The sequence below is a fragment of the Geosmithia morbida genome (assembly GCF_012550715.1).
Source record: "Geosmithia morbida isolate 1262 chromosome Unknown scaffold_4, whole genome shotgun sequence".
Classification (NCBI taxonomy): domain Eukaryota; kingdom Fungi; phylum Ascomycota; class Sordariomycetes; order Hypocreales; family Bionectriaceae; genus Geosmithia; species Geosmithia morbida.
The window spans coordinates 890795-912933 of record NW_023336191.1 but is presented as its reverse complement, the minus strand read 5'-3'; the positions used below and the strand labels follow the sequence as shown (position 1 = coordinate 912933).

The window sequence follows — 22139 nt, the reverse complement described above, 5'->3', positions numbered from 1 at the left end:
CCTGTGTACATGTGCATGAGAGAGGGCAGAGAGCTCCGAGATAAAGAGGGGAAGAGCAGAGAGAGAGGGAGAGGGGGAGGGAGCGGGAGAGGGAGAGGGAGCGGGACGCTCACTCGGGGGGAGGGCGCGAAGGGGGGAGAAAGGATGAAGAGGAGGCAGAGGAGGGTAGGCTCAGGCAGCTGCAGGTCAATCGGGAATTGGGATCTGAGAAAAGTGTGGCAGTGCTGTTTATCGGGATCTGGAGGATCCCTGAAAGGGGGCCTCTGGGTACGAGTAGCGGGTGACGTGACAGTAGACAGTGGACAGTGGACAGTGGGACAGTGGATAGTTGGACGCTCAGGACAGGGACAGGTTCTATGGGTAAGAATGTAATGATTGAAAAAAAGCTATCCGTACTTGAGCTGTACCTAACCTGTCTGGACTCGTACGTTTTCCCTCAGCGGTGAAAGCGGCGACGCTTTTCCGAGAAGAAGAAAAAAAGAGAGCGTGACAAGCTCAGTTGTTGACATTCGTCACCCCTCCCCCCATGTACTTGAGGCTGTGTACGTTGCAACCCATGTACGGCCAGGCGGGCATCAGCCATTAGGCCTACTCTGTAGATTAAAAATATAAAATTCGTATCGAGTTTGTAAATAGCAAGAGAGAAAAACAACAACAACAACATCAAGTAGACAGACTGTATTAGTATTCGTAAGGGACAACTTTTTTTTTTTTTTTTCAAAAAAAAAAGACCTATTAATAACAATCGAAACATGTCGAGTCTTACTACGTGGGGATGTGTCCGTTGTATCAGAGCAAAACATGAGAGCAGCCTGAGACTTTTTTTCCCCCTTCCTTTTCTTTTCTTCTTTTTTCACTGTTCTATTTCAGTCTAGGATACGGAGTAATAGTTCTAGACCCGGGAGATTCACATCGTTTTTTTTTATCAATAAAAACCTGTAGTTGCAAACTTCACGAGTATGTATTACTTGCAGATAATACTACTAGCAGATGTACATTCTTGCAGTGACAGAAATATCACCCCCGTCATAGTCTCTACGGAGTAGTCTGCTTTAGCCCAGGCCCCCTTTTCTCCTTCTCCTCCTTCCCTTCCCGAAGGAGGCGGGTGGGTGAATATGAGAAGAAGGCGGACGAGGTTGTACGGCTCAGACCAACGATACATGTATACGAGTACATGATCCGACTTTATATATTGATACTACCTACATACCACAGCTCCCCTCAACAAACCTGACCGTCAATATCATGATGGCAAGTCTTTGTCTCATTCACGACCAGTAATACTCTCATCATCGATAGCTAAGAGACGAACTAGCCGTCTCCTCCTCTACGAGTAGTAACGATGATGATGATGATGCTCCGTACATTACGAGTACCTCTATATCCAACAACCCAGACCAGACCAAACCAACCCTCCTCCCCCCCCCCCCTCTCTTCCGACCCATTCTACACTAACAAACGCACTGCCTACTAAGTGTAACACCACTCCACCACTGCGCCCCTCTCCCCTTCCTCTCCCTCCTCGCTCCTGAAGCGAAGCAGCAGCGGCGAGATGCGGTACCTGGAGCTAAAAAGTATATGTAAGTATGTAGCTCGTTCTAGCTCAGGTAAGCTGCTCGACTAGCACGAATAGCTCGTGGCTCATACATACGAGTACAATGTGGTAATATCGTATATATATATATATCTACGCACCCGTATGCCCTGTATTACTCGTCGTACATGCACGTATCGCTAGCAGTATTACACCACCCACCGTATGTCGTATATTATATGTATGCACGGGTACGAGTAGTATGATCTGACTACTCTTGTACTAACGGCTAGCCCGTAATACAATACTCCTTATACTCGTACGCGGAAACCCGGGAGGCAGCCAACGCACCTTTTGAACAAAGACAAGCCATGTCCACCTCAAGTAAGTCACCGTGGTGTTGGTGTTGTGACCTTGGCTTCCATTTCTTTCTTCCTTTCTTTTCTCCCTCTCTCTCCCGCCCGAAACCCCCCCCCCAAAGTACGTGATCGGACCCCAAGGCGAAAAAGCAACACTCACTCACACCTATACACACAACCTCCCCCCCCCCCCTTTCTCTCTCGTACATTAAACCAATTCCGTTAATCGTACTCGTAGAAAAGTGTAATGGCGTTACCCCAACAAGTAATAATAAACCGTATATTAGAATAAAAACCAAAACAAAAGAAGATTCATAAAAATAAAAAATAAAAAAAGAAGTTGACAGTACACGCGCGCGCGCACACACACACACACGCACACATACACACATATACACACACCCCGTTCCTTGTCTCAAGCATTTCACCACACCACCTAGCACGGATACATACTAACCCCTGTCTTCCCCCGTTTCTGTTTCGTCCTTGTTCTAGTAGCAGCAGTATTAAGTATTACTACTTGTACTTTCTCTCTCTCTCTCTCTCTCTCTTTTTTTTACTTTCCCTTTTCTCTTTCTCTTTCTCTTCTTCCTCCTTCTTATCCTATCAAAAGATATAAAAAAAGAAATCGTATCGGCTCGGTTTCCTCCCCCCTTACAGTCTGTCCTTTCCGCCGTATTGTTCTTGTTGCGGTTTTACGGCCTTTATTTATTTATCCATCTTCTCTGAAAACCTTGCTGCTATCAAGCATTGAACTAAGCTTCTCTCCATCTTGTGCTCTTACAACCAAGGTAGCTTGCTACAACAACACGACAACAGCAACGACAACAACAACGACAGCGACAACGACAACTGCTACAACTGCTATTACTACTACTACTACTACTACTACTACTACTACTACTACTGCTACTACTACTACTACTGCTACTACTGCTACTACTGCTACTACTGCTACTACTATTACTACTACTACTGCTGCTGCTGCTACTCTTGTTGCGGCTTGGTCCTCTGTTCTTCGAGCTCTTGACATAATAAATCCAGCTTTGCTTCAGAACCACTCCCCCCCCCCTCCCCCTCGAGAACTAAGAGCTGTCATGACTTTTCGGACCTCGGATAGTACGATACACACTCGCTCGTATGCTGACAACGTTTCCCAGAGGCCTTGCCTGGCACACCGAGGAGGCTGTTCTCCGCACCAAGTTTGAGGAGTTCGGTCCTGTCGAGGAAGCTGTACGTTCTTCTCCTGCTCTCTCTGAATGCTATTCCCCTTGTCCCCCCCCCCATCTCTCGTCATATGCGTGAGATGGAAAACCCCCCGCCGTCGAGCCGCACCCCGGCCGCCTCCGCCACCAACACCCCTGCGAACCCAATTGACCACACGATTGTTCATTTCCGCCCCTTCCCTGCCTCTGGCACTGCCACCTCGATCCCCACCTCTGTCCCCGCTGCGGGTACGACGTGATAGAGATCCCGTTCTGACTTGATATTACCACAAAGGTCGTCGTCAAGGACCGCGATACCGGACGTAGCCGTGGCTTCGGCTTCGTGCGCTACACACAGGAGGCAGATGCCCAGCAGGCCATCGCTGCCATGAACAACATCGAGTATGACGGCCACTCCCCTGCATGCCCTCTATTCCCGCCTGGCCGGACCTGTGACAGCTGACCTGTCGATTCCAAGGTTCGATGGACGAGTGATCCGCGTCGACAAGGCTTCCGACAACGGCCCCCGCGGAGGTGGTCGTGGCGGATACGGAGGCCGAGGTGGCGGCTTCCACGGTGCTCCCATGCCTTACGGCGCCGCCCCTGTTCCCGGCTACGCTATGGGCGTTCCCTATCCCGTACCGTACGGCCGCGGCTACGCTCCTCAGCCCGGATATGGGGCCCCTCCTCAGGGTAATATATATATATATATACCCCCGCCAGGGCCAATGCCAAATATGGCAGCCGCAAGATAACAGGAATCAGAAGCTGATCGTCAACAACAAATAGGTTTCGTCCCTCACCCGGCCCAATTCTCCGCCTATCCCGATCCGAACCAGCAGCAGATCCCTCCGGCTATGCCACAGCAGGCTCCTCCCGCACAGGGAGGCAGGGGTTTCTGAGCCACATCTCCATACTCTTCAACTTTGACACCAAGCCGACTTCTTTATTTTTTTTCTTTCATTCTTCATTCCGGATTTAGGGCGACGCAGCTGGATTGTGGAGGCACTTGGTGAATTCGTGGATGGTGTTGGGCTGGCCTGCACAGGGTGCATGGTAGGGAAACATGGTGCTGGGAATGAAACAAAACATGGCAAAAAGTATAAAATTGCCTATCCAAATTGCCTTTGGGTTTATTTTTTCCTGCAACAGAAAGACGGGGAAAGGAAAAGGGAGATTCACGCCGGAAGACAGGTTTCATGATGACATGACGGTATAGAGTATGGAAACAGAAGCGAAATGGGGCGTATAGGAATTTCACCCTTTCGGATTGTACTAGTACTCGCGGAGGATCAGGCCTGGAAAGGAACCCCTCGGCTCAGGGAGACGGCAAGACGGTGGGCTACTGGGCCGTTGGCCACCATCGGTTGCGTCCGTCCATGTTGCGTGGCTTTCCTCATCGTCAGGAACCCTTTTCAAACTCTTCAGTATCCTTAATCACGTTCGCTTTCCGGGTGCTGGCCTTGTCGGAGCCGTCGCCACCGGTCGTAGATGTCCCCATGGTCGTGGCAGCAGACTTCCTTTGCAAGGCGCGGACCCTCTCGGCGAGGTCGTGGATGTGAACGTCGCCGCTCTCCGGGTCGAGTTCCTCGAGAGCTGCATCAAGACTGAGAAGGTAGTCTGGGTTAGGTCCGCTGGGCCCGACGCATCGGAAGATGTGCTCGGCCAGCTCCTGGGGGTCCTGGGGCCCCACAAACTGCTCATTGTCCGGGGTGCCGATGTAGACGAGGGTCCTGATGGGAGAGCCGCCTTCGCCGTCACCCTCACCGGCCGGGTGGAAGGGCGTGTAGTGGATCGTGTAACCGTTGATCTCGCGGATGTCGAGGTACTCCTTTACTTCGGGGACCTTTTCGGGCTTGATGCGGTAGGCGACGCCCCAGACACGCTCGGGACTTGAGTCGTGGTGGTCGACGAGTGTCTCCCAGTACGACCTCTCGATCAAGGTGACGACCCGGCCGGGGGCCTCGGGTGTACCACGATGGTCTTCACTTTTTTACGTTTCCAAGAAGAAGGATATCAGCCGGCGTCATGACGATCACATTGTAACAAGGAATATCTCATCATACCTGGCCTGGGAGACATGTTTGTGTCAGTACGTACGGCTGTCTGGACAATATAGGAGAAGTTGATTACAAACCTGCCAGAACCGGCGTACATAACCCGTCACCCAACCGGGGATCCTCCTGTCTGTCGAATAAAGAGTCAACCCGTAGTGCCTTTTCTCCAGCGGGCGTCCAATACATTCATACCGAAATGGGGCGGAGGCTTCCATATGAGGCTCCTGTAATGGTGGTTAGTGTCGGCACATCGGATGAATCTGAACCACAGCATCCTCACCCGTAACCGAATAACCAGAATTCGGTATCATTCTCTGCCGGGCTTACGGCGGCCATGGCGGGGGGGAGTGTGGGGGGGGGGGGAGTAGAGCGGGAAATGTAACTTGGCACCTAGAAAGACAGAAAAGGAAAGAAAATGACCAGGGACAAATCAAAGTAAAGATCCAGAGACGCTACGCCTCCGATATTATCATGTACGAGGCAGGAAGGGTCCTGGAAAAGTAGGCGATGTTGTCTACGCTCGTCAGCTGGTGTGGTGGTGGGGAAGTAACGCAGCGAGTCGTACCTGCCCCGCTACCGGCCCTCGGAGACGCCATAGCACATAGACAAAAGGCAGGTGCAGCGTCAAAGCTCCTTCCTCCCCTTGTCAGTCCGAGACGAGCGCTTACAGTGGAGTCTCTCTTCTGGGAGAATACACGCAACGTATATGTAATACTATACCACTCACCACCGACGTGATGATTCTCGGTAACATTAGAATGTTCGTGTTATCTGCGACTTCGTGTTAATCACGGAACGTGAATACTCTAGATACCAGTACCTTTCTCTCCATAATCTCCACGCTGTCTTGGCCTTGGCGAGGGGCGCAGCATGGAGGATGGAGGTGAACGAGGACGTGGTCTTCTCTTCATCAGCCCTTTTGCCAGGTACATACTTCGTACTCGCTATAATTTACGGTCCCAACAGCTCGTGATGCTATGTTTGGCAACCAGGACAGCCAGCTTTACAGGATATTACTACTACTGACATATATCGTCATCTTTGCCCAGATATATCCGTAGATAGTAATCCTACGTAGTAGCACTACTAAAACAGTAGCACTACATAATACTACTCATAGCTGCTCATATCCAACTCCAATCTACCTCCGTCATCTCGCTTTCGCTTTCTCCCTACTGCAGTCCTCTCTCTCTTCCAAACGCTAGGCACCCTGCCCCACCCCACACAAGGTAATCCGGAGTCCATCCAACGGGAATGCCACTTAAACCTGGTCTGGCGCGCGCAACTCCCCTCCTTCTTCAATCTCAAACGTCCCCCTTCTCCCTCAAGTGTCTGGGGCGATTGTCCTTTCTCTTTGTGCTTGCTCCTCGTTTGATACCCTTTCCTTCTCAAAGTCGTGCTTTTATACATCTAGACGGCTCTTCGATTCTTCCACCACCGTGGTGTCCAGTCATCGCTTGCGCGCTCTACGAGAGAAAACAGAGAGACCCTCCGCTCCCCCCGCCTAACCCGCCCATCTATCAACAAACCTCTCCTTCGTCGCGCGATCCAGCCTTCGGACCCTCTTTGGTGTAACTTGGTCACTCCGTCGCATTTCTTCATACACACATATATTCGCTGCCCATCATGGCGTACAGACAGCCCCAAGATCCCGACGCTCTCCCTAGGTATGTTACTTTTTTTTTTCTCCCTTCCCTCGTCGAGCCTGCCCCGCCCGCTCCTCGTTGCGATAGAGGATAGCTACTAACGATCCACGACACAGGTTTGCTGAGCCAGAGGTAAGCTTCTTTATTTCTCAAACCGTCTTCCCATCATGTGATATCTTCATCATCTCCGTCGTTTTGGACACGCAGAATCGCCCACTAATCACAACCCACCCAATAGAGGACCGGTGCCTCAGCACCTCCAACCCACGCAACCTACGCAGCCCCGCCTCCGCCTCCTCCACAAGAGAAGCCGGCGCCCCCTCTGCCCTCCCCGCAGAGGTACGGATACTCGTCCCCTCCCCTCGTCCCCCACCACCCCCCTCCTCCAGTCCAGGCCCGTCCGCCCGCCTCCTCTCGTCCTCCTCCTACCCCTGGACCTGACGGCTCAGCCGCCGACCCTACTCTCCTTCCCCTTTTCCGCGCCGTTGATAAGGATGGTAAGACACAGACGCTCTCTCTGATATATACGACGTGCTGTCCTGCGTCGGAGCTTTCATTTTTCTGACTTGGCATGTGTGTGCGCACTCTATAGGCGGCGGCCAACTATCCGAACGCGAACTCTCGACAGCCTTGGTCAATGGCGATTGGACGGCCTTTGACCCGCAGACGGTGCGCATGATGATTCGCATGTTCGACACGGACCGCAGTGGCACCATTGGCTTCGATGAGTTCTGCGGCCTGTGGTCCTTCCTGGGATCGTGGCGCACCCTCTTTGACCGCTTCGACGTTGACCGCAGCGGCAACATCTCCCTCGAGGAGTTTAGCGACGCCCTCGTCGCCTTCCGCTACCGCCTCAGCGCCCCGTTTGTAGAACTCCTCTTTCGCACCTACGACAAGCGCCACGAGGGCGTCATGAGCTTTGACCTCTTCGTCCAGGCCTGCATCTCTCTGAAGCGCATGACTGATGTCTTCAAAAAGTACGACGACGACCGCGACGGTTACATTACCCTCAGCTTCGAGGACTTCCTTAGCGAGATTCTCAAGCAGCTCAAGTAGATGGCCAGGGCGCACCACACACCGGTCAACCTTGGCTGCCATATCACCGAAGCCTCTCCTACGTATCTAGACGTTTATATACATGTATTACAACAAACACATCAACCACCGACACATACCTTTCCACAGGGCGGATATTCCCCGTACGATTTTGGAGAACAAGCATGGCGTGATTCAAAGATAGCAGCGCAGCACCATGCGCAGCACTAAACAGGAGGAGCAGAAAATGACAGATGAATGTTTCAATTGGATGGCGATATATAGGAGGATTTCCTCTTTTCGACTGCTCATATATTACAGTCGGATCCATTTCATTGTTACTATAAAGCCCCTGTCCCCGCCCTTGCCATGGTGCGGACTCAACCCACGCTGAACAGAGGAACGTTCAGAGTGAAAGCGAGTGTTAGACACTCAATACCTCGGAGCAAGTAAAATTATAAATACCATCCATCTCAGAGAACGGTTTCGAGTCAATGTCAATATCCGCCAGCACATCTCCCAATTCGTACTTGCTCCAGGCCGGCAGCGACCAATCCTCGCTACTATCAACCGCCGTCTCCTTACTCGAGATATGCGACTGGACCCGATAGCTCTGATGCTCCGTCTCCTGGCTCAGCACGTACGGCTGATCCACGTATGACTGCTCCACGCATGGCTGTTCCACGTACGGCCGTTCCACGTATGGCTGTTCCACGTATGGAAGGTCTTGGTCATCCTGGTCCTCCAACTCCTGACTCAGCACGTACGGCTGGCACACGTACGGCTGGCCTCTGTCGCTCTGCTTCTCCGTGTCCCGCCAGACGCCCTTATTCGTCATGGTCACCTCTTCATCGCAACCCAGGGCAAACACCTCGGTCGGCCTATCGTCCACGACGCACGGCTTCCTACTACCTCTCCTGCTACTGCCAGGGTAGGCGGAAGCATAGCGTATAGTATGGCGCACGTCGTCGGGGCCGTAGCACCTCCGGCCGTTCTTATTCCTGATGTTCACGGACGCGGCATCCTGAGTCCTCACCCAGCTCCTGGCGCCGAGGGTCACGGCCGTCGGCAGCCCGGTATCCACGCCGAGACTTCGCGGGCAGCCGCGGCCCCGGCCACGGCCCCACCCCCACCGCATCGGACGGTCAACGTCATCGAACGGGTGGATCAGCGCCGTCAGGGGCAGCGCAGCCTCCGAGACGAGATGCGACGTCGCGTACGGCTGTACGGACGAGTACTCGATACCGTGCGGGGCGTACACGACGGACAGGACGCGATTGCGCACGACGGACGGGAGAGAGATGGTCGAGCAGCTGGACGGCGTGACGGGCGGCGTGGGCGGCAGCGGCTTGAATATCGCCGGGCAGGTGTGGCGCATTGGAGGAGGCGAGAACGGTCTCGGCGGACGGTACGTGATGCCCAAGGCTGTCCGGGTGCTACTGCTGCTGCTGCTGCTGCCGCCGCCGCCGCGCCTCAGGCCCGACGTGATGAGCGAGACGGTGATCTCGCCCGGCTCACCACCCGGCTGGACGGAGCGGACGGCCAGCCTCGTGGAGGAGTCGCGGGCCGCCAGCCGCTGCTGTCCCCACGGCGTCAGGTCCTGCACCCTCTCGGCGTCGACGTAGCCCCGCGAGCGTATCTTCCTGGCAACGTGGGGCGCGGCCAGGACGATGGTCTCGTCGGTGGACAGCCGGCGGAGCGTCACGTCGCTGCAGGTGTCGTGGCTGAGGATGATGGCGTCGGGCGCCGGTATGTCGCTCTCCGCCTGGGTGCACTCTGGGTCCAGGAGGATGCGAAAGGGTTGGGCAAAGGGCAACGCGTCGGCGCCCACGGGCTCAAAGGTTAGGAGGAATGAGGAGGAGCGGTTGAGCTGCTTTATTGACACTGCCATTTTGTGTTTATCCCCTTCTTCTTTTGCCCTGAAAATATGCACGAATGTATATATATTAATGTTCTTGTATGTAGAGATTAGACATGTTCCTGTCAGTCGGGTGGGGACGAACGGTATATATATATGTGTGTATATATTCACATCATATCAATTACATGGACGTCTGTTCTAGGGAAGCTCGGGGGATACCAAGATAGGTAGTCTCAATGGCACAAGACGGCAAATAGACTGAAGAAAAGATCATCCCAGAAAAGAGAAGATCCGGTGACTTTCGGTGCTGCACACGACAGACGGCCCGTACATGCTTGGTATGTAGTGGTTCGAGGTACCGCAGACGGCCCCGTTGTCTTGCACTTGTCTCTCCGTTGCATCATTGCCGTGATGGAAACGATCATGTATGACATGTACATGGTGAACACGGCCAAATGGATGGGAAGACTGGCATCTCTTGTCTTCTCCTTTCTTCCTCTTCTTCTTGTCCTCTGAAAAACAGACAAAAAAAGAAGAGGACATATGAAAGAAAAGAAGGAGGTGAAGAAAAGAAAGAGAACAAAACAGCAAGCTCCTAGACAGAGATTTATTTAGCTTCTCGTACAGATAGCTTCAAGATGGGGTTGAGACGTCAAGCGTGTTAGCACCACGGTGACATGTCTCACCCATATCCCCCACCGCCTGCCACAAGAAGGAAAGACATGGCCCGTACGGGAACGGACATTCAAATTCAATGCGCATGAAATCAGCAAGTATCACGAGTGATTAATCCATGTGAGGACATTATTGCCGCAGAGGAAAGGAAAAGAAACGGCTTGAAAAAAAAAAAAAAAAAAAAGACAGTCAAGATTTCCCATATTAAGTGCCGAGACTAGAGATATTCAAGGTTGATCTGAGGGAATAGATACACATAGGAGCTCTACCTGGATGAGCCCACCTAAAGAGAGAGAGCTCCAGTCACCAGGGGTCTTGTTGTTCACAGAAGGAGGCTGAGAATTCTCTGGGAAAGGTCCCTACACAGGATACAAAAAGAAGAAGAAGAGGCGGCTCGGAAGTTTTGAGTGTGGCAAACTACTTTTTTTTTCTCATTTTCTTCTCGCTTTGCTCGAACCGGAAAGAAAGAAAGCCTTTGCCTCTGTCGGGCCCGTGCCACGCTAACCTAAGGGTGTTGAAGAGATACCGGAAGGCGTTTGGTTCGAAAATTTCGGAGGAGCCGAATGTTGCTCGTATGACCGGAAAAGGTGGATGGGTGGAGGGCGGCTCGCCCGTCAACGGCGGCGCTTTGCTTCCTGTCTCTCTCTTTCTCCCTCTCCCTCTCCCTCACTTTTACTCGTGGCACTGGACAGGCCCTGCTCGTGGAAAGTGGGTAAGGGTGGAGGGAGGGGTGGGCTTGGCAGAAGAGAGCAGGTAGGGGTTGGTGGTCGGCTCTTGTTGGAGAGAAGAAGAGACAGAGAGCTGTCGGGACGAGAGCTGCATTTGCCGTATAGGCCGTATATCTGTACGTTCTCGTTACTTTCTGAGTCAAGGGTTACATAATACTGCCCTGCATGAGGTGAATGGGCCTTCTTGACTGTCTGTCCGGAACATCAGGGAGAAGAAGAACGTCAGAGTGAGGGAAAGATTTGTTGGCAGTATTAGTATCTCTCGTAGAGAAAAAAAAAAAGCACGGAAGCGGGAGGTGGGGATGGAAGAGGAATAGAGAGTGGCGCTAAAGAATTAGCAGCAGCTGTCGTAGTACACGAGTAATAATCACAAGCTGTGGTGATTATTGCTCGTAATTCATTGGGGGGTTAAAACAATCCAGCCAGTGCTGCGAGAAGGGCAGTGCCGTGGTGGCGGTGGTGGTAGCGGTACTCGTAAAGGAGCGGCATACAGACTTACGCAATCAACTATTGAATGGTGTAGTGAGTAGACGCAGCTGATTGAGGGCCATGAAGAAGGTGCAGCAGCAGCGCAGCAACGACAGTGGGCAAGTGCAAAGGGTCGCGATTGCTTCTCGTAGCTTCGGTAGCTGTAGCTTATATACAAGGAAGGTGGTGCCCTCGCACCTTCCCCGCTAATAGATAACAGGGCGGAAAAAAGAAAGAGGGGAAGGAGAAGAGCAAGGAGGAGAGAAGAAGGAAAAGAAAAGCGATCCGGAGTAGTGTGCTTCCATGCTCGTGAACAAACACTATTACCACCCAAGCACCCTTGCACGCAAACAGAACCTTCCTTCGCCTCTCCTCTCTGCTCCGGCTGTCCGGTCATTGGACAGAACGCAACGACGGATCATAATCAATTGTCAACTTTAAGTGGAGGATGGTGGTGACCATCTTGCCATGTCTGGCTGGGCTGTGACGCCAACCAACATGCAGTCCCGCCCATCTCGCCATCCATAGTTTACCATGCTGGGAATGGCGTGTCTTCTGTGCGTCCCCGCTGTCGAACAAGTCAACGACTCAGGGTTCAGAAAGCTTTCCCTCTATACCACTACAGGATGAGACCGATGAACTCATTTCCACACTCAGAGACAGACAGACATACACACACACACACACACACACAGAGAGAGAGAGAGAGGGAGAGAAGAGAGTAGGCCAGAGAAGCCAGAGAAGCCAGAGAAGCAGCAGCAGCACCCTCCAACTTGGGGCGGCCACCCACTCTCCCGAGTCATTTCCTCGACCTTTTGAAAACGTCGCCGTCGCATTCCAACCGCCCGCCACTGCCACAGCACACCCAGATTCTGCCCTCCGGGTTCGGTGATGCGGCCTTTGCCTGAGTCAAGTGACCGGGTCTTAGCAGCTTCGGAAGCTCCATGGGCAGGGGTGGTGGAGGCGAATAATAATTGTAGCTCATAGCTGCTTACGACGTATTACTCGGTACCCATTCTGAAATGCACCCACGATCAGTGGAGAGGCCTGGAGGAGGGCGGGCCCAGAGAAGGCCCCCAGGAAAGGCCCCCGGGAAAGGCCCCAGAAGGAAGAGAGACCATCCATGGCCGGTCCAGGGCCCAGCAGCTAACAGCAGCTAACAGCAGCAGGCTAGCAGCAGGCCAGCAGCAGCAGGCTAGGCGGCAGCAGTAGCAGCATCGGCAGGGCGGGCAGGGGTATGGGTCCAGCGAAAAACGACTCCTCGTTCGAGTCCTTCGACGCTCGTTCGACGCTCGTCAATGTCATGGGTCCCAGTCGGTTTGACAGACAGAGCTTCATTCCCAAGCTCACCATTGGCCAGTCGGCAACAGTCCCAGGCTGATCACCGACCGTCTCCTCTTCGGCTCCAATCGCTCGGTCATGTCATCCGCCGCCTATGTGCGAGGGTACTATTACAGCCGTACATGTACGGAGTACGAGTAGTATTGTTGCTGCTACTCCGTACTGCTACTATTACCAACAAGCCCCTGCTACTACTCGTACCGGTCCTCTCCCTCTCTCTTTCCCTCACTTCTGTTGCTCCCATTTACCCTCACTGTTCAGCAGTCTCTATCTGCGCCAGTCCTGTCCCGGCTTTGCGTCATTCTCCATCTACTGTTACTGCTAACCTCTCTCGCATCTCTTTTCTCCTCCCTTGAAGTTTTCCCTCTCTTTTCCCCTGCTCTACAATCTACAGCTCATCTTCACTCATGCTATATCACCATTAACCCCTCCTCGTGAAGCGTCCCCTCCTCCATTACCCATCCGTCCGTTTAGAACCTGTCAAGCTCCGCCGAGAACCGTTGGTACTTGGATAAAGCGTTCGTCCCCCGGCTGTCGAGCTTCAGACTTTTTTATCCCGTCATTTTTTCCCTCGTCTCTAGCACTCTTCCCATTACACCCCCCAAGCACAACAACCATAGACCTACTTGCTACCCTTACGCCACTCGAGATACCTCAGCTTCGCCCATCTCACAAGAGGAGAAGGGAAGGGGGAAAGAAGAGGAAAAAAGCTTCTGCCCGTTCTTGCTCTAGCTTTGAGTACTTTTTAACTTTCTACATATACCCCCCTCCACTCTGGAGCTTTAGAGCTTTGCATTACCCAGCTCGCCCTGTTTCGGCTTTCTTTACCCTTTTTATTTTTATTTTCTTACCCCTTCGATCACATCCATCCTCCTTCAATGATCATCACCTGTCAAGCTATCCATATCATCTTCTAAATACAGCGCACGTCTTCTCTCCTCTCCCTCTCACTCCTTCGTCAGCTGTCGTCGCCTTTCACAGGTAGACCGGACCCTCTAATCTCCAACGCCTGCGACACCCCGCCAAATCGGTCACCTGCGTCTTGGTGGGGTTTTGTTACTCGTTGACGCACCATGCCGCCTCGCACGTCGACGGCCTTGACCTCGTCCTTTTCCATCTCCGACTCCAAGGACGAGGTTGTCTGCCCCCTGAAGAATCAGGATGGCTCTAACTGTCATAAAAGATGTCTCGGTGTAAGCTACTCGATTCGGCGCGGACAGCAAAGTAGTGCGAGCGGCCAATCCAATACTGACGCCTGCATATCCAAAATTTAGGAAAAGAGGTATCGCTCCATGCAAGAGCACATCCGCCGTGCCCATCCAGAGCACTACATCCCAAAACTCCCAGCCACCGAGGAGAGCTTCCTGCTCATGATTCACACCCCTCCGTCTGAGACCCGCAAGCTCGAATCGAGTCCAGCTGTCAATTCCAAAAGTCAGTGCCCTCTCACCGGAGCCCACTCAGCTGCTCAGTTGTGCACACTGCTGACCTCACCCCAAGACCTTCACGACCGCCTGTCGTACCACCCGGATGACAGGAGCAACCCTGGAACGCCTCGGCGTGACGAAGTCGGTCACCTGCAGGGAGCCGCAAACGCCGCTGCCGCCTTGGCCGAGCTAGGAGGTGTCAAGTCGGAGAGTGCGTCCGTCGAAGTGGTACGTCACCCATGCAATCAATCGCTGAGTTGCGTGTTGTGGGCGCATGGCCAGCAGGCTCGCTCTCCATTTTCCATCCAACGACAACCCTCCTAACGCTCTCTACTCTCGCAGGACTATCCAGAGACAAATGGCCACCGCATCCCTAGGTCATCGGTAGAATTGCCCCCCATCAACATCGCCACGGGTGACATCACAAGTGACCCGTACTCTACGAGCAACTCGCACCACCGCCCGCGAGACATCCTCCCCTCTATCCTGGGCCACTCACCCCCCGGGCGCTCCTCCACCCTCCCCCCTCTCCAAAGGCCCCTCGGCCCTAGCCGGCAACGTAAAGCATCAGTGACCAAGCGCGGGCGCGAAGTCCAGCAGCACAGAAAGAAGAACTCGCGGGGAACGGCAGCCGAGTGGCTGCGCCGTATCCAGAATGACGAGTGTCGGCCAGGCATCGATGGCCGCCCGCACTCGGCAGAACCATCTGGCGATTTTGGCTCCCGCTGGGAGGATCTCGTCGAGGCTGCTGGCAAGGCGGCTTCGATGTCGGGTGATCCAGACGAGGATCGGACTCCGGTGAGTGCTCTCTCATTATGCCCGACTATACACCATCGTGCCTGATGCCGGTACTGACGACACTCCCAGATGCCTCAATCACCCGTGTCCCAGGCCTCCGCCCCCCGCTCGTCATTGCCACCCCTAACGAGCCAACCCCAGCTCCAGACAAACCACTACCAGGCATCTCCCTTACAGCAGGCACTCACCCCACCATCGTATAACCAGGACGCCATCGACCCCTTCCCCTCTGTCGAGAGCGGCGACAGCGGTGGCGGCGAGGGCTTCCACATGGTGCCCCACGGCCTGTCGGACTCGTCTCCCAGCTACTCGTCGTCGCATGACACGCAGATATACTGCGCCGCCTGCAGGGGCATATCCAGGCTCAAGAGCTCGTACGCCTGCACCGAGTGCATCTGCGGGCTGTGCCACGCCTGCGTCGGCGTCCTCATGCAAGAGCATGGAGCCAGAAGGAAGTGTCCCCGCTGTGCCACCATTGGCGGGCGGTTCAAGCCTTTCCAGCTCGACATTAGATGAAGGGTTTCATCATGAACCCACAACATTTTCTCGCCTTTCTTCTTGATTTGCCATTGTCGTTTCCTCTCTCTCTCTCTCTCTATCTTGACACGAACGTCCCTCGTTTCTATTCGACGCACACTTCATTATTTGGGCTCATCCACACCTGCCCAGCATACTCGACATATACAAACTTATACGGCGCATTGGGAGTGACACATCTTAACGGGAATCTTCTTTACTTATTGGGGTTTTTCTAACTTCTTCTTCTTTGGACTTTCTAACTGCAATATTCACTCTAGGTTGTTCATGATGTTACTTTACCCGTCATGCTTTGGATGAAGAGACATTTATGATGAGAAAACATCTTTGTTTTTGTTTTTTTTGGATGAAAGACTTTCCTTCTTTTCCTTCTCTCTCTTTCTCTTCTCTTAGGATCATTCACTCTTCTTTCGGCGTTGTAGTTGCCCTCCTTTTTTCAAGGGATCCTTATGAGAAACCGCCATCGGGCATGCTATTTGACTGTTCATTCTCGTCTCTCCTTGCTCTACACTTTAAGAAATGGGGTTCGAATCCAGACATCACAACCCCCACAGACACGACGGTAGCTACACTGTTTCTTCCGCCTGCACTATTTTCCTCTGGTTCTCGTTTGCGACATATCAAGTTGCATTACGGTCTTTATTCCAACGTCTAGATTGCATTGGGAAATGTATTGTTCCTTTTATTAGTCAAGTTTACGAATGTTATACCGGTCCTCATTCCTGTTTACTTATTCCCGTGACGTACATGCTTGTGTCCTCTGGCGGTATATATGATATGTCTTGTGCACTCACAAAAACACGCGCGCGTATATATATATATATATGTATATATTTGATGCCATGATCATACAGAAATTGCATGCAGTCTTCCCTAGTCTAATCTACCGTTTAGCCTTCTCCCTCGCCTGCTCGAGAAGGGCGTTCCTCACGGCAGCCCTCGAGTTGCGACTGCCACCCAGCTTGGGACCCCTAAGCACCTGGATGGGCTTGCTGATGCCGCCGTGCAAGCCTCCCTTGCCGGCAGGCTTCTTGCGGTACGACTGTATGGCCAGCCTCTTGCGCTCCCTCCTGCGGGCCATTTCCTCCTGGAACTGCTGGCGGAACTGGCGTGACAGGCGCTCGTCGGCCTCGCCGTCAACACCGGTCGAGGTAGTCTGGGGTTCCGGTACGTCGTATACATCCACTACCAAGTTCACTCATTAGTCTCTCTTCTTCTTCTTCTTCTTCTTCTTCTTCTTCTTCTTCTTCTTCTTCTTTTCTTCTTCTTCTTCTTCTTCTTCTTCTTTTCTTCTTCTTCTTCTTCTTCTTCTTCTTCTTCTTCTTCTTTTCTTCTTATTGTTCTCGATTTCAGAGGGGTGGGGTGTTTCATAGGAGAACATACGTCTGTTTTCGTGGAGAAATTCCTCGACCATTTTATCACGCTTGATGTCGTCGCTTCCGCGGCGTTTACGCGCCTTTCCATGCTTGGTGGATGGTGCAGCGTCAGAATCGGTCGGCACTTGACGGCCTTGGCCGTTGCCTTGTGACTGCCTGGGCACTTCGACCTCCATCAATTTCCCTTGGACGAGAGGCTGGGCGGACTTGGTAGATGGCTGGGACTGCAGGTATCTTGTTGCGGCTGCGGCTGCCACATCGCCTTCGGTCGCGTCGTCGTCGTAGTCGTAGTCGTTGTCGTCGTCGTCGTCGTCGTCGGGCTCCGCCTTACGTAGCCGGGATTCTATGTACTCATTCCTTTAATGATTAGTCCATTGCTTTTCTTTCCCCAGGAGGGGGGGGGTGTCAGAGAGGGAAAAAACGAACATGTGTCGGTCGTTTATGTCGCTTATCAGACCGGTCTGCTTGGTGAAGCGATCATCTATACCCATCAACACCTGGGTCTCGGGCTTGACCAGCGCAGACGAAGATGATGATTGATTTGATGATGCGCCGCCGCCGCCGCCTCCAGCGCGAAACGCCACGCCTTGAAAGCGTGCACGACGACGAGCCTTGGCTATGGCGGCTGTTTGTGTGGAGGTGTCGTTGTCCTGATCTCGGTTGCCGTCGGACTCGTCGTCGTTTTCGGGGAAGTAATCTGATGCGACAGCTCGTTGGGCTGGTCGCTGCTGTTCAGGTTCTGCTGCTGCTGCCGATGCTGCTGCCGATGCTGCTGCCGATGCTGCTGCCGATGCTGCCGCGAGTTCGGAGTCATCGTCATGGTCGGATGCGCGTTTGCGAAGGAGGAGCTTGCGCTTCCTACCGGGACGGAAGCGCACTGGTTCCATCGGAGATTGTTCTGTTTCGGTGGACATGATGGACCGTATTCTTGGCAAGAGACGATTTTTGTTGTTTTGTTTGAGGGTTTGTTTGCCAATGGAGAAGGGAAGGGAAAAGACGACCCGGTACTAAACTTTATGGAAAGTCCGTGATTTACCCGGTACAATTTGCCACTCTAACCCCCCCCCCCTCCTCTTCAACTCATCAACAACGACAGCATCATCCGAAGAATCATGGAGAGGGTGAGTTCTTTTCCTTTTCATCCATATCCTGAGTCTCTTTTAGGGAAATTGTTTTTTCAACTCTATTGTAGAAATACTTTGTTGTCCACGGTGGTATTGTCCAAGGTAAGAGATACCTTTTCGCTTTTTATATAATATATGCGGAATTGCTAACTTGCTAAGGTGTTGGATTTCGGTATGCTTTCTTTCTTTCTTCCTATTCATCTAATTTTCTTTCTTTTAAAGAAAGAAAGAAAGAAAGAAAATTTAACTCATAAATCGTACCTGTCTAATAAACATACAATACAGCTACTTCGCCCGTCAAAGAGCCGAAGAACTTGGCATAACAGGATGGTGCCGCAACACGCCAGACAACAAGGTAGGATTCCATCCTTTCTACGACGTCAACGACAATGATGAAAATGGTGAACCTAACAGACTCTGTCCAGGTCGAGGGCGAGGCACAGGGAAAATTCGAGGCGCTCTCCCAGTTCCTCAAGCATGTCGATGATGGTCCCCGACACGCCAAAGTCGTTCAGTTGACTGTACAGGAACGGGATGTGGTACATGGAGAGTCTGGGTTTGAGATCCGACGATGAGTGTCTCAAAGCATGGTTCATATATATATATATATATATATATATATATATACGAAAGAAGAAAACCTTCCCAATGTACATAGACACAACAATGATCCATCAACTTTGTATCAAGAAGACAACTCCATTAAATAAAAGAATAAAAGAACAGACACCGCTTATGCTCCAAAGAAGAAGAATGCTCGTCTATATACCCCCTCGCCTCCGTTTGACGAGGGGCTTCCTGACAGCCCCGTGCTGCGTAAACTTCTTCCCATCAGCCTCCTTCTTCTTGACCACGACGGACCTGTTCTTCTCGGCCTCCCTCCTCTCCTGGTCGATCCTCTTGTCCTCGGCCATCTGGGCCTCAATCTCGACCTTGCGGTTGAACTCCTTCTCGACGGTCCGCTTGTCGCGGGTCGAGTATCCCTTCTCCTTGACCGAGTAGAAGACGCCGCCCAGGTCGGCGAGCCAGTAGGGGTCCACGGCCGTGACGGTGGACACGTACACCTTGGAGGTGAGGATGAGCTCGTGGTAGACGATGTAGTCCGGGGGGTGGCCAGCGTACAGCGCGCTGGTGGGGTGGAGCTGCACGCCCAGGTTGGTGCGGAGGTTGGTGTACTCGCCCGAGCCCTTGTACCGGGCTGCCTGGTGGTAGTAGCCCGAGCAGATGGCGCGGCGGACCAGGTCCCAGTCCATGCCGCAGCTGACCAGCTCCATCTTCTGCATGCGCACAATGTCCAGGAGCTGCTCGCGTATCTCCTTGGCGCGCCGTAGCGACTTGGCGTGCAGGAAGTGCCGCACGCACCACCCGTCCGAGTACCCGTTGGCCTTCCACGCCTGGTACACCTGCAGGTACGTCAGGTGGTCCGACTCGTGCACCCAGAACTTCTCGCGCGCCGCGTCCGCCTCGTCCTGCCGCTCCTTGGGCCGGTAGAAGACGTTGGGCACCGACAGCATCGACACAATCGTTATCATCTCCTCGCTACATCCGTACTCCTCCGCCATGATGAGCAGCTTCGACAGCGACGGGTCCATCGGGAACGCGCTCATCTTCTTGCCCAGCTCTGTCAGCTCCCCCATGTTATCTAGCGCCCCCAGCGCCCACAGGTCGAACATGGACGTCAGTATCGTGTCCTGCGGCGGCGGGTCCATAAAGTCGAAGTCCAGCAGGTCTTTCACTCCTAACGTCTTGAGCATCAGCACCGTGTTGGCCAAGTTGGTCCGCTGGATCTCCGGGATTGTCTGCATGTACAGCTCGTCCTTGAACGCCTTCTCCGTGTACAGTCGGAACGCCTTTCCGGGCCCGGTCCGGCCCGCACGCCCGGACCGCTGCGACGAGTTGGCTTGCGAGATGGGCGTGATCTGCAGCGTGTCCATGCCCATCTTGGGATTGTACACCTTGAGCTTGGAGTAGCCCGCGTCCACCACGTACTTGATTCCGTCGACTGTCAGACTCGTTTCGGCAATGTTGGTGGCGACGATGCACTTTCGCACGCCAGGGGCTGCCCTGTCGAAGATCTTTGCCTGAAGGTCTGCCGGCATCTGACTGTAGATGGGGAGGATCTCCAGCTTCGGGGGGTCGTTGAGCGCATCAAGCCTCTTGCGGACCAGCTCGCACGTCACCTCGATATCTTCCTGGCCAGTCATGAAGACGAGGATGTCACCGGCATCCATCGACGCGTGGATGGAGAGCACCTGATGCACCGCCTGGTCCACGTAGTCCTCGACGGGGGAGCGGTGGAACATGACGTCGACGGGGAACGTCCTTCCGGGAATCGTGAAATCCGGCGCCGAGCCGAAGAAGTCGGAGAAGCGCTTAGCGTTCATGGTGGCCGATGTGACGATGAGTTTGAGGTCCCGTCTCCGCTGTAGAATCTTCTTGAAGAGGCCCATTAGAATGTCCGTGTTGAGAGCTCGCTCGTGCGCCTCGTCCATGATGATGCACGAATACCTGTCGAGATCGGGCTCGTTGAGGGATTCTCTCAGCAGGACACCGTCTGTCATGTACTTGATGACGGTCTCCTTGCTGGTACAGTCCTCGAATCGGATGGCGTATCCGACTGTGCTTCCCAGGGGGACCTCCATCTCTTCCGACACACGCTTGGCCACACTCATGGCAGCCACACGTCGAGGCTGCGTACAGCCAATCATGCCCCGATTTCCATAGCCTTCTTCATAGAGGAACTGGGTCAGCTGCGTGGTCTTGCCTGATCCCGTCTCACCGATGACAATGATGACTTGGTTCTCGCGTATGACGCGCAGCAGGTCCTCGCGCACAGCAAATGCGGGGAGGTATTCGCGCTGTTCGCGCAGACTCTTGCTCTGGCTGAAGTTGCTGGCCCCCTTGGCCTTCTCCTTGTTGGCGTTGAACTTGTTCACCTTGCGCCCCTCTCGGTCTTTGCCGTCCTCCTCGCCAGCCACAGGCAGAGCGCTATCGCCATCGTCTTCCTTGGCACCCATGATGTTACCCAGCGTCGTACCAGCCATGCTGGTGGCCTCCTGAGCCTGCCTCTGCCTCTCCCTCTGCTGCCTAGCTTCCTTGACGACCTTGCTCCCTTTCCTGCTGAAGACAGCCATGTCGCTCTGGTAGTCACGCACGGCAGGAACGGGCTCGACCTGCTTGGAGAAGATCTTGCGGCCGTCGAGGAAGGGCGGGCGCAGGTCGTGCACCAGGAGATGAACACGGGTGGCCTCGTCGTCGTCAAAGTCGGCGGCCATATCACGGCGCTGGGCGACTCCAGACACCAGCATGCGATTCGTCTCCCATGCATCGTTCTCCCTCTGTCTCTCCTCCTTGCGAGCGTCGTATCGACTCGCCATCTTCTGCGCCTTAGCCGCTTCGATCTGCTGCGACTCCCACGCCGACAGCTCGTACGAGGCAAAGGGGTTGTGGGCATCGTCGCCAAAGACATGGCCTCCAAATTCGTCTCCGCCATACCAGTCGCGGTCTAGGGCTTTTGCATCTTCATCGTCCGGGGCTGGGGCGTCTGCTGGATCGTCGCGTCGCGGTGTCGGTGCGTAGTGCGACTGGGACTGGCCTCGAGGTGTTGACGAACGGGAGGGTTTGAATCGAGATGCCGGTCGGGACTCAACCCTCCTCCTCTTGGGATTATACCCATCGTATTCATCGGCCATGTTTTCTCCCCGCCCTGATCAATAAGACCGATAGGGACGCTGCTAATGGGAAAAGGTGGGAAGATGTAACAGGATGAAGCTGTCGTGCTTCCCATACATAACTAAGTGCACACCCGTTTCCTATCTTCGCGAGGTTTTGCCGGCGCAGTTGCACCGACGGGCTGGGTTTAGCGCCTTGTAGCATTAAAGTCGGAAATCCCCCTACGCCATGGAAAAATAAAAAAAATGAATTGTTATCGATAAACCCCACCATTGGAAATTTTTGGAGGAAAGATA

General features: G+C 53.6%; 7 protein-coding genes across 7 annotated transcripts; 3 read left to right on the top strand and 4 right to left on the bottom strand.

Annotated features, from left to right (window-relative positions):
• Nucleotides 1-2990: 2990 nt before the first annotated feature.
• GMORB2_5762 (glycine-rich RNA-binding protein) lies at nt 2991-4000 on the top strand (the record flags this gene model as incomplete). The annotated part of the gene is made up of 5 exons (XM_035467732.1): nt 2991-3012; nt 3056-3126; nt 3394-3500; nt 3577-3791; nt 3888-4000. 5 exons carry the CDS (start codon nt 2991-2993, stop codon nt 3998-4000), a joined length of 528 nt encoding a protein of 175 aa, XP_035322698.1.
• Nucleotides 4001-4500: 500 nt separating this feature from the next.
• GMORB2_5761 (glutathione-specific gamma-glutamylcyclotransferase) lies at nt 4501-5180 on the bottom strand (the record flags this gene model as incomplete). The annotated part of the gene is made up of 2 exons (XM_035467731.1): nt 4501-5081; nt 5165-5180. The coding sequence occupies 2 exons, from the start codon at nt 5178-5180 to the stop codon at nt 4501-4503; spliced, it is 597 nt and encodes a 198-aa protein (XP_035322697.1).
• Nucleotides 5181-6781: 1601 nt separating this feature from the next.
• Nucleotides 6782-7857, top strand: GMORB2_5760 (Pfam:efhand; the record flags this gene model as incomplete). The annotated part of the gene is made up of 4 exons (XM_035467730.1): nt 6782-6822; nt 7040-7140; nt 7191-7298; nt 7394-7857. The coding sequence occupies 4 exons, from the start codon at nt 6782-6784 to the stop codon at nt 7855-7857; spliced, it is 714 nt and encodes a 237-aa protein (XP_035322696.1).
• Nucleotides 7858-8260: 403 nt separating this feature from the next.
• Nucleotides 8261-9727, bottom strand: GMORB2_5759 (L-ascorbate metabolism protein UlaG, beta-lactamase superfamily; the record flags this gene model as incomplete). Its single annotated transcript, XM_035467729.1, has 1 exon — nt 8261-9727. The coding sequence occupies one exon, from the start codon at nt 9725-9727 to the stop codon at nt 8261-8263; it is 1467 nt and encodes a 488-aa protein (XP_035322695.1).
• Nucleotides 9728-13982: 4255 nt separating this feature from the next.
• Nucleotides 13983-15650, top strand: GMORB2_5758 (Transcription factor RfeD; the record flags this gene model as incomplete). Its single annotated transcript, XM_035467728.1, has 4 exons — nt 13983-14102; nt 14184-14564; nt 14679-15134; nt 15204-15650. 4 exons carry the CDS (start codon nt 13983-13985, stop codon nt 15648-15650), a joined length of 1404 nt encoding a protein of 467 aa, XP_035322694.1.
• Nucleotides 15651-16554: 904 nt separating this feature from the next.
• GMORB2_5757 (uncharacterized protein) lies at nt 16555-17934 on the bottom strand (the record flags this gene model as incomplete). Its single annotated transcript, XM_035467727.1, has 4 exons — nt 16555-16856; nt 17055-17404; nt 17474-17765; nt 17910-17934. The coding sequence occupies 4 exons, from the start codon at nt 17932-17934 to the stop codon at nt 16555-16557; spliced, it is 969 nt and encodes a 322-aa protein (XP_035322693.1).
• Nucleotides 17935-18932: 998 nt separating this feature from the next.
• Nucleotides 18933-21863, bottom strand: GMORB2_5756 (pre-mRNA-splicing factor ATP-dependent RNA helicase DHX38/PRP16; the record flags this gene model as incomplete). Its single annotated transcript, XM_035467726.1, has 1 exon — nt 18933-21863. One exon carries the CDS (start codon nt 21861-21863, stop codon nt 18933-18935), a length of 2931 nt encoding a protein of 976 aa, XP_035322692.1.
• Nucleotides 21864-22139: the final 276 nt, after the last annotated feature.